At 35.9% G+C, this 15,827-nt stretch overlaps 3 protein-coding genes and 1 non-coding gene across 4 annotated transcripts; 2 read left to right on the forward strand and 2 right to left on the reverse strand.

The window, feature by feature from the left end:
- Window positions 1–1,530: 1,530 nt before the first annotated feature.
- Atg4a (Autophagy-related 4a) lies at window positions 1,531–4,552 on the reverse strand. The gene is made up of 4 exons (XM_070652937.1): window positions 4,294–4,552; window positions 4,008–4,132; window positions 3,643–3,820; window positions 1,531–3,063 (listed from the first exon to the last, which is right to left on the reverse strand). Exons 1-4 carry the CDS (start codon window positions 4,440–4,442, stop codon window positions 2,400–2,402), a joined length of 1,116 nt encoding a protein of 371 aa, XP_070509038.1. The 5' UTR covers window positions 4,443–4,552; the 3' UTR covers window positions 1,531–2,399.
- Window positions 4,553–5,020: 468 nt separating this feature from the next.
- LOC139100349 (uncharacterized) lies at window positions 5,021–7,447 on the reverse strand. The gene is made up of 3 exons (XM_070652967.1): window positions 7,366–7,447; window positions 6,441–6,893; window positions 5,021–5,975 (listed from the first exon to the last, which is right to left on the reverse strand). Exons 1-3 carry the CDS (start codon window positions 7,427–7,429, stop codon window positions 5,059–5,061), a joined length of 1,434 nt encoding a protein of 477 aa, XP_070509068.1. The 5' UTR covers window positions 7,430–7,447; the 3' UTR covers window positions 5,021–5,058.
- A 401-nt stretch (window positions 7,448–7,848) lies between these two features.
- On the forward strand, window positions 7,849–7,930 carry TRNAS-UGA (transfer RNA serine (anticodon UGA)). Its single transcript has one exon. It is a non-coding gene; the product is annotated as a tRNA-Ser (tRNA).
- A 5,163-nt stretch (window positions 7,931–13,093) lies between these two features.
- On the forward strand, window positions 13,094–15,658 carry LOC139100136 (transcription factor grauzone-like). The gene is made up of 3 exons (XM_070652739.1): window positions 13,094–13,327; window positions 13,594–14,453; window positions 14,661–15,658. Exons 1-3 carry the CDS (start codon window positions 13,205–13,207, stop codon window positions 15,439–15,441), a joined length of 1,764 nt encoding a protein of 587 aa, XP_070508840.1. The 5' UTR covers window positions 13,094–13,204; the 3' UTR covers window positions 15,442–15,658.
- Window positions 15,659–15,827: the final 169 nt, after the last annotated feature.

A 15,827-nucleotide genomic window follows, 5' to 3' on the forward strand; every position in this document is an offset into this window, starting at 1 on the left:
TCACTTCCAGTCTCAGTCTCGGTCTCAATAATTCATCGAATCCGAGGATTCGGGATTATTTTTTTAAATTCAGAGCACATTCTGTAAAGCAAACATTCAAAAGTGGATAAATTCTTTTAGTTTTGCTTGCAATTTGAATAATTCAAGACACTAATTCGAGACAATCAGCAAATTCATTTCCTCATTATCCATCGATATTTAAGCAAACTGTTCAATTTTCCATGTTTGCAATGCAGACATCAAAAATGTCAGAAAATTCAAAAAATTCTGCAAAATAAGTCAATTCAATATTATTTTTTCAGATTTTTCAGTCAATTTAGGTCACAAAATTCTTTAAATAAATGTAAATAAGCAACAACTTTGTCATCAGTTTTGTGTAAAAATGTGTCGAACATTCTTGGTTACTAATATGAAATATTTAAATGTTTAATCGGCAATTTTTGTTGAAAAATGTTAATGTTATTTTAATGAATTTTTTACTAATTGTCTCTTTTTTTATAAACGCATTCCAACCCTGCTTTATGCTAAATTTTGATTTTTTAGGCAACAATTGTAAAACCAAAATTCTTCAATAGTAAAAATAGGAAAATTTTTTAAGTCAACTTGACGATCAACTTGATGATCAACTTGAAAATCAACTTGAACATAAAACTGATGACCAACTTCAACATCTAACTTGTCCATCAACTTGACTATCGATTTGATTATCAACTTGAACATCAAATTAACAATGAGACTTGAGAAATCCACTTGACAATCAATTTGATTATCAAGTTGACGATCAAGTTGACGATCAAGTTGACGATTTAGTTGAAAATCAATTCGACAATCAACTTGACAAGTAACTTGAACATCAACTTGAACATCCAACCAGTGTTGATATGGATTGCCTTTGAAAAAGGCATTGCCTTTGCCTTTGCAAAGATTTTGCCTTTTTAAAGGCAGAAAAACGGCAAAGGCAATTTTTTCTGCCTTTGCAAGGCAAAGTCAAAGGCAAAGGCAAATCTTTGCAAAGGCAGACAATTTTTAAAAAATTGGATTTTTTTGTGCCTTAACTATTGGAAACATAAGCTGTCATTGAAAACTATCATTTTATGTAATTTTGAAATTTTTTCCATTTTTATATTTGTCAAAAATTCAATTTTTTTTGAAAAATTAAAGGCATTGCCTTTGACTTTGCGAAGATTTTCCCTTTGCAAAGGCAGAAAAAATTGCCTTTGCCTTTTTTCTGCCTTTGAAAGATTCTTTTCTGAGAAACCTTGTCTTTGCATTGCCTTTGCAAAGTTTGCCTTTTTTAAAGTCAAAGGCAAGATATCAACACTGCATCCAACTTGACGGTTAACTTGATGGTCAACTTGACGATCAACTTGACTATCAATTTGAACATCCAACTTGACGGTCAACTTGATACAAAATTTCATCTTAAAAGCCACAACAGATGCTTTGGAACTCAACTTGTGATCAAATTACCAAATCAACTATTTATTTAATTAAATTATATTAAAAATTCAAATTAAAAAATAAAAAAAATTTATTCTTTTAAAAAGCAAAAACTTTTTTTTGTTTTATTTTCAATAAAAATATATTTTTTAAAAAATTTACAGATTTTAAGGGATTTAAAATAAATACATCAAAGCAACATGTAAGTAATGATGAGCAAAATACGACTATAATGATCATTTTTTTAATATATTTTACACATTGCTTCCTTTATGGGATATTTTGGAGATGACTGAAGGAAGTGGCGATTAAGTTTGTCAATTTTGAGCTTTAATTTGAATTTTTTCAATATTTTTTAAGTGAAATTTTCACAATTTTGATGATTTTTGATAAGATTTGTTCAGGTGCCTTCACACTAGAGTCACTAGATTCAGATACCTTCACACTAGAGTCACTAGATTCAGGTGCCTTCACACTAGAGTCACTAGATTCAGGTGCCTTCACACTAGAGTCACTAGATTCAGGTGCCTTCACACTAGAGTCACTAGATTCAGGTGCCTTCACACTAGAGTCACTAGATTCAGGTGCCTTCTCACTAGAGTCACTAGATTCAGGTGCCTTCACACTAGAGTCACTTGATTCAGGTGCCTTCACACTAGAGTCACTAGATTCAGGTGCCTTCACACTAGAGTCACTAGATTCAGGTACCTTCACACCAGAGTCACTAGTTTCAGGTGCCTTCACACTAGAGTCACTAGATTCAGGTGCCTTCACAATAGAGTCACTAGATTCAGGTGCCTTCACACTAGAGTCACTAGATTCAGGTGCCTTCACAAGTCAAATCTCATCAAAAATCATCAATTCAATAATAGGCAGCATAAGTAACACAAATATTTATTTAACATTATTTAAAGCACTGTGTGACATCCAAAAAAAATCGTCTAATTCCAATAACAAGCTTAGTCAATAATTTCAAAGCCGTCATCGTCGTCGTCGCCATCACCATCTTCAGTCTCTTTATCAAGCTTTTCAAACTCTTGACTTTGATCGCCGCAAATGACACTCAAGTCATGTTCGAGATCTCGACTGGACATGGACGTTGATACCCATGGCTGTGCACGTTCCTCAACAATCTCAAAAAGTGGAGTCTCTGTCGAGTCTTTTGGTGCCTTTAAGTTTGTTATTAAATCTTTAAATTCTTTTTGAGTTTTGCAAAGGAACGCGACAGCAATTGATGGATCCATGGAACTAAAGTTGATTCTGCCTGCATGCTTTTGATGAAATGTTTCATCCATTTCGACCTCACTTTGTTGTTCCTTATTATTAATGCTTCCTGACCGCTGACATGTATGCGGATCTAAGTACAATGCCTCATTTCCAACATATCCAACGAAGTACAGTGCCTGATTTGGTCGACCGCCAATAATTCCTAATGTACCGGGAATCTCAAAGCATCTTTTAAGTGCTGGGATATAAATTGGATTAATATCAGTCAGTCCAAGTCTAAGTGGGATGATTATAAGGAGTGGAGATGTAACTTCAATGATGTCATCTATTGCTAATTGATGATCCAGTGCTACGTGTACGTGGAGGTTTGAGAACTCATCAAAACGAACTAGTTTTCTGGAAAAAGAAATATGTTGGAATTATGGTTAGTATTCAAGATTCTAAGTAAAGACTTATAACGAGACTGAGGATGGAAGAAACAAGGAACCGACGACCAAAGAGCGAAGATGACCGAAGACTACTGAAGATCGAAGAACCGAAGATCAAAGACCGAAGACAGAAGAACCGAAGGTGACCGAGGAACCGAAGATGATCGAAGAGCCGAAGACTACCGAAGATCGAAGAACCGAAGACTACCGATGATCAAAGAACCGAAGACTCCCGAAGATCGAAGAACCGAAGACTACCGAAGATCGAAGAACCGAAGATGACCAAAGACTTCCGATGATGACCGAAGACTACCGAAGATCAATGACCAAAGACAGAAGAATCGAAGATGACCGAAGACAACCGAAGATTGACGAACAGAAGACTACCGAAGATCAAAGAACCGAAGACAGAAAAAACGAAGATCAAAGAACCGAAAATGAACGAAGATTGAAGAACCGAAGACTGAACAACCGAAGAGCCGAAGACAACATATGAAATACCGTATACCATCGAGATCGAGACTACAAGCCAGAACATGACTCTTACCTTATCACTTGAGCTATCACATTTGGACTATACCATTCAGATATTTTCTTTCCAGACTCTTGTCCCATAATTGCAATATGATGAATGCCATAGACAGCAGTTTTGGTATCCTCAAATTTGTTAACTATTTGCAGATATGTTGGATCCTTTGTATCCGACGTCCATCGCCAGTCACGTCCTAAAAATATTGAAATTTTTTGGTCAAATTTTGAAGATTTGGAATATTTTGTTAGGTAAGTTGTGGTATCGGTTGGTTTATGTTTAGATGGGTACTAGGATAGTATGACTACCCTTCTCCCTAACCCCTAAACCCCTCAAACCAACTCGTCCCATTTGCCACATATTAAATTTCTTCAAATACTCACCAATATGTGACTGAATTAGTGCCTCAGCTAATAGCATTTGTCCACATCTCATCATACATCCGAAGCCCTTATCAGACGTGTACTGTACTGACCCCAGTGGGGGAAATCCTTTTCTGTAAGTGCACCTAAAATTGTTTGTGTTAAAAAATTACTTAGTCATCTTTTTTGAGAAGATTTATTGAAATTTTGAGGATTTTTTGATTGAATTTGTCAATTTTTACATTTTTTGACCCCACGCCACCCCTAACCTCTTGCAATACCCTCCTAATTGCCTCCAATTACTTACCACAATCTCGATTGCACGTCATCTCGAATTTCATTCAAATTCTCATATTTATATGTCTTTCCTAATATAACAATCGATTCAGCTGTTGACGGTATATCTTCAACGTCCCAGACATCGTATCCAATATTGTCAGCCAGCAATAGATCCATTTTATCACACAGAACTTGATTAACTGATCAAATTTTCTTTGTTTTTTAAATAAATGTTTACTTTGTCTTTGTTTTGATATTTTTTTGCCTATTGAAAGTTTCTGTATTTTGGTGTTTGAATGTAGTGGTGTGGGTGGAAAGTTCGTGTAAAATGGGAATTGAAGGTTTTGGATTTTTTGGGAATTTTGGGGAATTTTAAGGGAAAAGTGAATGGAATGGTGGAAAATTTGGGGAAATTTGGATAGGATTTGAGGAATTTTGGGGATATTTGGGGAATTTTTGAGATGACATATTGGATTTTGTGGGTTTTTTGATGATTTTGTAATTTGGTGAATTGAAATGTTGGATTGATCTAGTTTTTATTTATTTAAAATTCTTTTGATCGTTATTTTTGACATGAATTTATAAATAAAATTATTTTTTTACAATGAAATGTCAAAATTTTGAAAAATACACTCATGGAAAAAATTTAAAAAAATTGAAAAAATTGAAAAAAATGAAAAAAATTGAAAAATTTAAAAAAAAATTGAAAATTTTTTAATTTTTTTTTTTGAAACTTTTCTATGAGTGTAGCCTCATAAGCTCCTAACTGCAAGCACCAGTATCACAATTTAGCCTAAATATATCTTTTAGTCAAAGCTTCAATTTCCTGTCCATCTTGTTCAATAATCTCCAGCATGTCAATCTTATTCCCATGAATCTTCAGCATCTCCCTATGCTCATCCGTCAAGTCACACCTTTCAATCCTCAATTTCTTCAAATTCATCTCCAATTTTTCCAAAAATCCTGCAAACCAATCCAAATTCTTGGCACCAATTAATGTCAATTCCTCTAATTTAATTGAATTCCAATGGAATGGACCTCGATCTTTTGGATATTCATACATGATTAATGTCAATTTCCTCACACTCTGGTGCATCTGCAGCTGCTTTTTGAGATTCCTTGTGACCACAGTCAGCGTTTCCAACCTATAACAGTACCACAGGTTCAATTCCAAGTCATTTCCAATAATCTTCAACTTCCGGACATTTGGGAAGTGATGAATGGCATTATGTCCATAATTTTCTATTTCCAGGTCCTCAACTTGTGGCAACAACATTGATTTTTGGACATTCCACAGACCTATATCATTTTCATGCTCAGTTGGACTTGATTCCTTCAGCGTCAACTTAAATGTCTTCATTTCCTTAAAAGAAGTCAGGAACTTGATCATGTCATATCCAAAATCATCAACAGACACAAACTTTATTGAATCCTTTTGTGACTCAGCAAACCAACCAAAGCAAAAGTACCGAAAATCTGTGCTGTATTTGATGATTAATCTATTAAGTCGGAATGCAACGTGTTTCATCTCGTCACGAAAAAACAGGCTTGATATGAAATACATATGATAGATTTCAAGATTAGTCATATGCTTTTGATTGATAATAAAGTCTGAGAGTTCATCGTGATGGACAGTCAAGTCACTTTGACGATAAATGATGAGTTCTTTGACTTGAAGGTTCTTCAGGCATTTGAAGATCTGGAGTTCACCTGGAAGAGATTGATATTGAGGTATTAGATGGGAATTGGAAGCATTCAGAAGAGACAGAGGACACCGAAGAAGATCCGAAGAACCGAAGAGACCCGAAGAACCGAAGAAACCCGAAGAGACCGAAAAGACCGAAGAGACAGAAGACCCGAAGATACCCGAAGAGACCGAGGAACCGAAAAGAACCGAAGAGAACCGAAGAGAACCGAAAAGACCGAAGAGATCCGAAGAAAACCGAAGAGACCGAACGACCGAATAACTCTAATAACCCGAATAATCGAAGACAGAATACTGAAATACAATGAACTTATCGCAATCTCGTTCTCGATAATCAGTAATACCTAGTATAATACCCTTAGAAATACGTCTGTGATCTCAGAATACATGAACTTAGTATTACTTATTCCACATTTAAGAACACAATTGTGTATGCAAACCTTGTGCTTGTAATTCCATCATAATCTTACCTTGTACTGAAAATCTATCCAATTTTGCCAATGGAATTTCCTCCTTCTTTGTGATTTCTTCTGGTATTCTATTCCTCACAAGATACATTAGACTCAATTCCTTAATATTTGGACATAATTCTATAACCTTCTTAATTTCATAGACTGTCACTTCCCAGCAGTCAAGATGCAGACTCGTTACATGAATTCCTATAGACTTTGGCAGCTTAATATACAAATTTATGCATTCGTTGAGTACCAAAAGTCTGTTGTACTTCCTGTGTCCAATCCAATTTGATTTTTTAGCATTTTGAGAGATTCTTAGAGTGAATTTAGCTAGGAAATCATCTGTATTGATGAGATTTGAGAAGCGACGGCATGTTGTGGATAGAGCGAGGAGATCATTTGCTGATAGATATGATAGAATTGTGAGTAGAATTTCTTGTGGCAGCGCTTCGAGTTGTGCTGTTGATTCTGGAAATTAGAAAATTTTTGGGATTAGGTAAATTGTATTTTTGGCTTCCCCATGCCTTTCCGCATGTCTTTCCACATGCCTTTCCGCATGCCCTTCTCCATGCCTTTTCCCATGCTCTTCCCCATGCCTTTCCCCATGCCATTCCCCATGTCTTTCGCATGTCTTTCCCAATGAATTTCCCCAAGCCCATCCGCATGCCCTTCCGCATGCTCTTTCGCATGCCCTTCCGAATGTAATTCCCCTTGTTCTCAGGAGTTGCTGTATCAGATTTAATCACACTTCAGTATTACAACAACTGACTCATCGGAAGTGACAAAAATTCCAAATCAGAACTCAAAATCGAGCAAAATTTTCGTATTAATTTTGATAACTAGGCTTCATATGAAGTTTATGCATTCATATTAATGCATAAATATCGTCAGTATGAATGTATTTTAAAAAAGAATTCAGATAAGATCAAGTTTAACTGACCTACAAGAATCTCCTCTTTTCTCTTGTGGAACAAATAAGAGTACAAATTTCCTAAGTAGTCCATTAATGTGCTGGTGCTGCTCACTAGTGCTGTAGATGCCAAAATTATGTATTTTCTATAAAATAACTCGATTTTATGTCCACAATTGCTTTATACTTGTTGACAATTAAAATGTTGACTATAAAATGAATTCAAAAAAATTGAGAGTGAGAGGCTTCAACTCTCCAGCATGTGCTGTTTCTGCTCCTTTTTTGAGAGAAATTTTTAAAAAAAATTTAAGAGTAAAATTCACATTTTTCTACAAAATTCGTTCAATTTACTATCTGTATTACCACGAATATGACCAATTTATCACAAAATGTATTATAATATTCAGCATAACCGCACATTTATGGATTAATCGTGATGCTTAAAATAGACATAACTGTAAAATTGCAATGATATGAAAGCGAACATGCAAAAAAGAAAATATGAAATAATGAGCAGTTGTGGCCGAGTGGTTAAGGCGTCTGACTTGAAATCAGATTCCCTCTGGGAGCGTAGGTTCGAATCCTACCAGCTGCGAATATATTCAAAGTTGTTATTTTTTTTGGAATTTTTTATTTCTTTTTTTGCTAAAATATTTAGAATTTATTTTAAAATTGTTTATTTTAGTGGAATTTATGGATGAATATGGTGATATAGTGGATTATTGAAGCTGATATTGTGAGAAGAATCAAGGTTAACAGACTCCGTTTGGCAGGATTATTGATTGTTGTTGTAATGACCAAGACTGAGACTTCTCGTATAGTCTCCCGGGTCTACCCGAGACTTTCCGAGTTTATCCGAGTCTCTCCGAGTTTATCCGAGTTTATCCGAGTCTCTCCGAGTCTCTCCGAGTCTCTCCGAATCTCTCCGAATCTCTCCGAGTCTCTCCGAATCTCTCCGAATTTCTCCGAGTATACCCGAATTTACCCGAATTTCCCCGAGTCTTCCCGAGCCTTTCCGAGGGTCAATTTTGATACATTCTTGCAATACTAAAATACATATCATACACAATAGTAAATCTTAAGCTAATTATATAAATTTTTAATAATAATTTCCTTAATAATCTAAATTTTTCCCTTATTTTTCTCAATTTTTCCTAAAAATTTCCTCATTTTCCCAATTTTTATCTACAAAAAACCTTAAATTTCTTCAACTTTTTAGGAAGTTTCAAACATTTCTTCAATTTTCCCGCATAAATCATTAAACTTTCCAGCTTATCGAACCTTTCAACGTCCACAAAAAACGAATTTCCACTTCCATCAATCACAAGTTCCTCAACATTCGGAAAATAATCTGAAAAATTGACAAAATCTGATTCAACATTGACGACTTTTAAGGTCTTTATTTGTGGCAGTGGAAGTACTCTGAAGTAAAATTGATCATGGAACTGATTGGCACCGGATAAAATTGAAAAAATCATGTCCATCGGTGACATGGTTCCGTGAAATTTCACACATTCAGCACTGAATTTTAGGGATTTAAGGTTCAAAAATGGCTGTAAAATTCGTGATTCTTGATGTCCATAGGAATCAAGTTCCAGATGCTTTAATGACTTTACATGCGAATCCATAAAATTCTTTAATTTGAGGATATAAAGGTCCGAGCAGTTCCGGATCGACAACTTTTCCAGCCTAAATTGAATCTTTTCTTCTTGAGGAAATTCCAACGAACTTTCTAATTTCAAAATTTTCAACTTCTTTTGAGTCACCAAAAAGTCAGCAAATTTGCATTCTGCTGGATATGCTCGTGGTCGCCAGCAGACTTGAAGCTCGACTGTTTGACAATTTTTGAGAATTTTTAAACTTTTTAAGCCGCCGTGAATCTTGATTCTGTTTAAATTTAGGTATGGCAGCTGCTCAGCACCAAAATCTACATCATCTGTGGATTTTTCAGTTATTTCCAGTTCCTTCAAGTTCCAACATCTCTTCAAAATCTCATTCAAGTCAAACAGCTTCAAATCCCTATCATAAATTGACAATTTTCTGACAGAATGTCCAAAATATTCTTGAATTTCCAGGAACTGCTCGACACCATCCTCAATAATCATCACATTTGAGTACGGACGACTTCCAATCCATTCTAAATTCGCTGTTTCTTTTGAGAATTTGACTGTTAGCAGGCTGATGATTTGGTTGCTGTAGTTAATGATTTCTGAGAATCTTTTGCATGTTAAGGATATAGAAAGGATGTCTTGTGACTTTAGGTATGAAAATATGTTGATTAATAGCTCTTCTGGGAATGATTGCATGGTTTTAGGGGGTTTCTAAAAAGATAGGAAAAATGGATTTGAGATTGAGAAGCTTAACCGAGCGGCAAAAACAGCAACAACTTATTGACGTCACATTATTAAAATAATCAATCCAGCACTTGTCAGAAAGACTCTGACTTGTGCTGAATTTAGCAAAATGTCAAAGTCTCGCCTGGCTGGTTTCAGATTTTTGATTGATTGACCGATTAGTGCTATTTGGAGTTGTTGATGCCGGTTGGGTTAGCCGATTATTGAATACTATGTTAACTACACTAAAGTAAATTTATGGTTTAGAGCAGAATTGGCAGAACTTTAGGAGACCGGATTCCAAAAATCCAAAAAAGCACCTAAATGCTTCATGCACTTCACTTTTTTTGGAATTCGGACTCAAATGGAGGCATATCCACATTGTAGTTCTGCCTTTTCTGCTTGAGTACCAATAACCGCAATACTCACAATTTTTGGAACAAATGCTTAACAACCAATGATCAGATATTCCTCTCTATACTCCAAAATGTCCTAACAATGCAAATTTGCAGGATGATATCAATATTCAGCCCACAATCCTCAACAATTCAGATCAAATCTCCCTCAAGTACCCCAACAATCTTCTCTATATATTCCTACAGTATGATCAACAAAAGTCGACGACCTACTAAACCCATCTCATTGCATCGCAGTATTTTTTATTATTATTGCTCATACAGCGATGCAATGCATGAGATACGTAGATGAGGCATATTGTGATTGTATTGTCAGACGCATAGCTTGATGCCCTGTAAGAAGACTTAAAAGAAGAAGAAAAGAAAACAAGGACTTGATAGTGAAAGTTTGGAGTTTGGCGGTTGAAATGGAGTTGAATTTGGATATGAGATAGTCAGGGATGACAGCATGTCAGACTCAGGGATGGTAATATAGTTTGGGATGGACATCATACCATGTCAGACTAGTGACACCATCTCAGACTATGGAGTATGGTGTCAGAGTCTGACATGATATGGTGTCATGCTGGACTGGTGCCAAATTTTGGAATCGACTACCTGACTTGTGCCTTTATTGGATAAATCAAACCCAAAATTAATTTTATCAATTTTTTAATTTATTTCCATATTAAATTTTATAAGGCTAATTATCACTAAATATTCTCAAAATTTTACAATTCTTTGGAATTTCCGACACTTTTGTCAACTTCTTAGCCGAAATCCTCAAACTTTTCAACTCCCTAAACCCCTCAACATCCACAAAAAATTCACTTTTAGGTCCATTAATCGTCAGTCTTTCAATATTCGGAAAATACTTCGAATAATTGACAAAATTCTTGTTCCAATGGGACACGACAAGGACATTAACTTGCGGCAGCACTTCCAGGTCCAGGACATCATTGTGAAGATTCAAAATCGGCTGTGGAACAAAAAATCTTATCGGTTCCGGTCCACAAATGTTTAAAAATTCAGTTCCAAATTTGAGAATTTTTAGATTTTTGAATTGCTGCAAAAATTCTGATTCGCGATGTCCATAAGAGTCAAGTTCGATGTGAGTTAAGGATTCGATGTGAATGTCCAGGAAGTTTTTAAGTTTCAGGACATAAAAGCAGGAACAGCTTCGGATGCACAGCTTGACTAATTTAAATTGAATTTTTGGAACCAAATTTTGAGGAAATTTGAACGAAAATTCGGAAAAATTTTCTAAAATTAGAGTTTCCAGGCTGGTCTGACTGACTAGAAAGGCAGCAAGTGGATGTGACTGTTGATTGATTTTGGAACTCCAGTAGACTTGCAGCTGCCTTGTTTGGCAGTTTTTAAGGATTTTTAGGCAGTTTAAATTTCCTTTGACTTTGATCTTGTCTAGTTTGCAGCAAGGCAGCTGTTCCAATGATTCAGCATCAATGTCATCAACATTTTGTCCAATTTCCAGTTCCTTAAGGTTGCAACAACATTCCAGTATATCCAAAATTGCAGAAGTTCTTAAATTTTTGTCACAAATTGACAGTTTTGTTAAGGAACTTCCAATAAATTCTTGAATTTTTAAGAAATGTTCTATTCCACCTTCCAAAATTTCAGCATTTCTGTAGCTTCGACTTCCAATCCACTCACAATTTGCAGTATTATTCGAGAATCTTACAGTAAGGAACTTGAGCATTTCGTGGCTACAGCTGATAATATCACAGAATCTTTTGCAGGTCAGTGATAGTGAAAGGATGGATGTATGCGGTAGAAATGAGAATATGTTGATTAGAAGTTCCTCTGGTAATGTGTCCATGGCTGTTAATTTTTGTTATTTTGGAATGTTTAGGAATTGAATCACTAGTCTTATTGTATTTTTTGTGGTTTTAAACTTCAAAAAAAGTGTTTCTTAAACTTGACTCAAGTTGGCTTGAAATGATTGCTCTAGACTTGACAATACTTAACTCAAGTTGATTGGACCTAGACTGTACTTGACTTAAGTGAACTGTTATTGACTTGACTGCACTTGTATCAAGTTGACGGTCCTTGACTTGACTGTACTTGACTAGAATTTACTTGAATTGACTGTACATGACTAGAATTTACTTGAATTGACTGTACTTGACTTGATTTACTTGACTGTCCTGTACTTGACTATAATTGACTTGACTGTACTGTACTTGACTGTCCCTGACTTGATTGAACTTGACTTGGCTGTACTTGGCTTGACAGTAATTGACTTGACTTTTTTTCAATCTCTATAAAGTTGACTCAATTCAATTTCAGTTAACTTTACTTAAGTAGATTAAAGCTGACTTGATATTGGTCCCTAATTCAGTGTTTTCAACTAAACTTGTGGTTGATTCTATTTAAATGGACTCAAGTTGACTTAATGTTGATGCTGATGTACTTTATTCAATTAAAGGTAAGTTTGCTTGTCAAACTCCGTTTGACTCATGTCAAGTTGCCTTGATATATTAATTTCATTTAAGCTTGACTTTACTCGAAGTTGTAACTACTGAAACTGAATCAAGTGAATTTGAGACGCCAGAATTGCAAAACATTAACCTGTGACAGGAACATACCGTACAAATTCATGATAATTTGTACGGCCTGTGCCAGGTGCCGGTTTTGCATTTCTGCTTGGCGCTATTTAAGTGATATTTACTATAGAATTTGCAAAATAATTTGTGTTTACTTTAGGTCTATCTTTATGTGATTGGAGTCAAGTTGACTTGATGAAAAAGATCCTTAAATTGATTCGAGTTGATGCGGATCAGCTTCAAGCTTTTCGGCTTATTTTTTGCAATATTTTTTTTTTTTTATTAATTCCTTTCAAGTTATATCACATTATAGACTTGATTCATACTAACTGAATAAATCCAAAAACGAGAAATAATCTCACATGACCTACATCAACATTAATATTTACACTGCAAATCCAAAAATAACTTTCCAGCTGTTTTTGTATAGAGCTGCATCATGTGATTGTATTGGTGATAATCCACGCAACTTCGTGCCCCTTGGAACTAAATTTCAAATGTAAACATAAACAAAAGACCGAAAAAATTGTAAAATTTTATTATTTTAGCTTGTTAGGAACAAATTTTGTGGCTTAACATGGACGAGGAGATGACAAAATGTCGATTGTGTAATTATCAGTCGGACAAGAGGCTCATGCTGGGCATATTTGAGGAAAATACAGAATATTTTGTAAAAATTGAGAATTATTTGAATATTAAGGTGAGTAATTGGGAGGATTTGGGTAGGAATTGAAAGTTTGGAGGGTTTGATCAGGTATAAGGCACAACTTGCATGGTCAGCATGTCCTGGGTCATAAGACAGCTGCTTATTGGAGCTCACGCAAGTCTAAAGCTCTCCAAATCAGCACAAACCCTAATTTTGACTGAATTCATCAGATTCATGCCTAATTCTATGAACTGCCGCAATGCAGCATGTTGTCCGTCATCCCATACAGCCTCTAATCATGTCTCCAATCCACTTTTTAGATCCCAAACACATCACATTACTACATATGCTTCCACTGCTCGCAATGTATCGACAACTTCCACAATTTTGCCACAAAAATCAAGACAATTCAGAAAATAATCTATCCAGACGAGCAGCATGATGAACAGCCACAAGAGGAGGAACAAATGTTTGAGATTCAAGTCTACCATGAGCAGCCAGACGTGATTGAGGAACCGCCAAGAATCATAAACCTTGAAACACCTCAAATTACATCACAGAAGGTCTTTATGTCCACCGTACGGACGCGATCGCATGTTAAGGGAAAAATTGGAATTTCGGATACAACTTTTGAGGAACTGAGACGTATTGATGGACAGGATGAGACATTAAGTGACCAGCAATCTCACAGATCATTTGATTTTGAGGAAAATGAGGAAAATTTTGACACATCTGAGGCTGAAATTTATGAAAATGAGGAAGAATATAAAGCACTAAGAGATCCAGATGATGAAGACTTCCCGTCCGCAGAAGCACTTAAGAGAATTCCAACAAAACTCATCAACAATGGCACATTGATCTACAAAAGTAAGCGACTTCTAAGGATGGTCTCAACATTCTACAATACATCCTGTAAAATCTGCGAAAATAAGTGGTTCCGGTCAATTCACAACCTGTTCAGTCATTACCGATCAGAACATCCAGAACGTGAGCCGTATGTGACTTGCTGCTCAATGGAACTGACTAAGATGACGAAGATAATATGGCATTTTGTTAAGCACATCCAGCCGGAAGCATTTAAGTGTAAATTATGTGATTATGTTGTGTCGAGGCCGAAGTTCCTTGAAATTCATCAAAATACTCATCTGCCGGAGAGCGAGAAGCCATTGGAATGTGATTTGTGAGTATTAGACGAAGATAGACCGAAGATTGACGAAGACAAACCGAAGACTGACCGAAGACACAACGAAGATTGACGAAGACAGACCGAAGACAGAACGAAGACAGACCGAAGACAAACCTAATATTGACGAAGACTGACGAAGACTTACGAAAATACACGAAGACATACGAAGACATTCTAATAATTTTTACCTTACTCTTCTAGATGCAGCAAGCGCTTCATCTGGAAAAATGCCCTCAAAAATCACCTGATGAAGCATCAAACTGAAAGAAAGCTTCACATTTGTAACATATGCAATAAAACTTACCAAACAGCTGGCTCTCTCTCATCTCATAAGAAATTCACTCACTATTCAGACAGCAATAAAACCCGAAAATTATGTGAAATATGCAGCAAGTCATTCTCAACATTGACATCGTATCGAGAACATCTGACACTTCATAGTGAGGATCGAGATAAGTTCCAACTTAAATGTCCTGAATGTGGTCGATGGCTGAAAAACAAGAGATGCCTAAAGTCACACTTGATGTTGCATACAAATGTTGAAATGCGATGCGATATCTGCGATTATGTGACAAAAAAGGAATCGCTGCTTAAAAATCACATGATGACCAAGCACAGCGACGTAAAGACATTCATTTGTGATCATCCTGGCTGTGACAAGTCATTCAAAGTCAAGCGAGCCTTATCCATCCACAAATCACAGAATCACGGCGGTAAATCCAGCATCAAAAAGTGTGAATTTTGTCAGCGTGAATTTGCAAGTTCCACAAATTATTATACACATCGGAAGAACCTGCATGCTAAGGAACTACAAGAAATACTTGAAAAGAAGAATGAGGAAGAGAAAATTAAGAGAATTAAGGCTGGACTGGAGCCTATCGAGATTAGTAGACCCAAAATTCCAATTATTGAACAGACAATTTTCCATTCTAAGGATGACTCGATTATTATAACATTACCTGCTGATGCTTTTAGTACGTAATGGGATGCAATGAGATATATAAAGCAGTGGTGATCAGCCTGTGTGCCGCGGCACCTTTGTGTGTTTCAAATATGTTTGGCAATGCTATGAATCGAATGGCAATTACAGTCGAGGATTAGGAATAAAGTGTACCGCGGACCAAAGGTTGTCCACCACTGATGCAAAAGGAATGACATGTGTTTAGTCAATAAAATTCATAATTTTTACTCAAACTGTATCGAAATTGTCTGTTTTTGATCCAATTCTTACGATTTTGCCGCTTTGCAGCTTCCTAACAGTTTATGTCCCTGGCTCTTGAGGCCTATGATAGCCCTGCCTACTGTGGTAGATTAGGATAGATATCTCGGGTAAGCTAAGAGCCTTTGGTATTAATAATTGACATAGCG

This window comes from Chironomus tepperi, unplaced genomic scaffold (genome assembly GCF_022539635.2).
Source record: "Chironomus tepperi strain 1889 unplaced genomic scaffold, CSIRO-AGI_Ctep_v1 contig_58, whole genome shotgun sequence".
NCBI classification, from domain to species: domain Eukaryota; kingdom Metazoa; phylum Arthropoda; class Insecta; order Diptera; family Chironomidae; genus Chironomus; species Chironomus tepperi.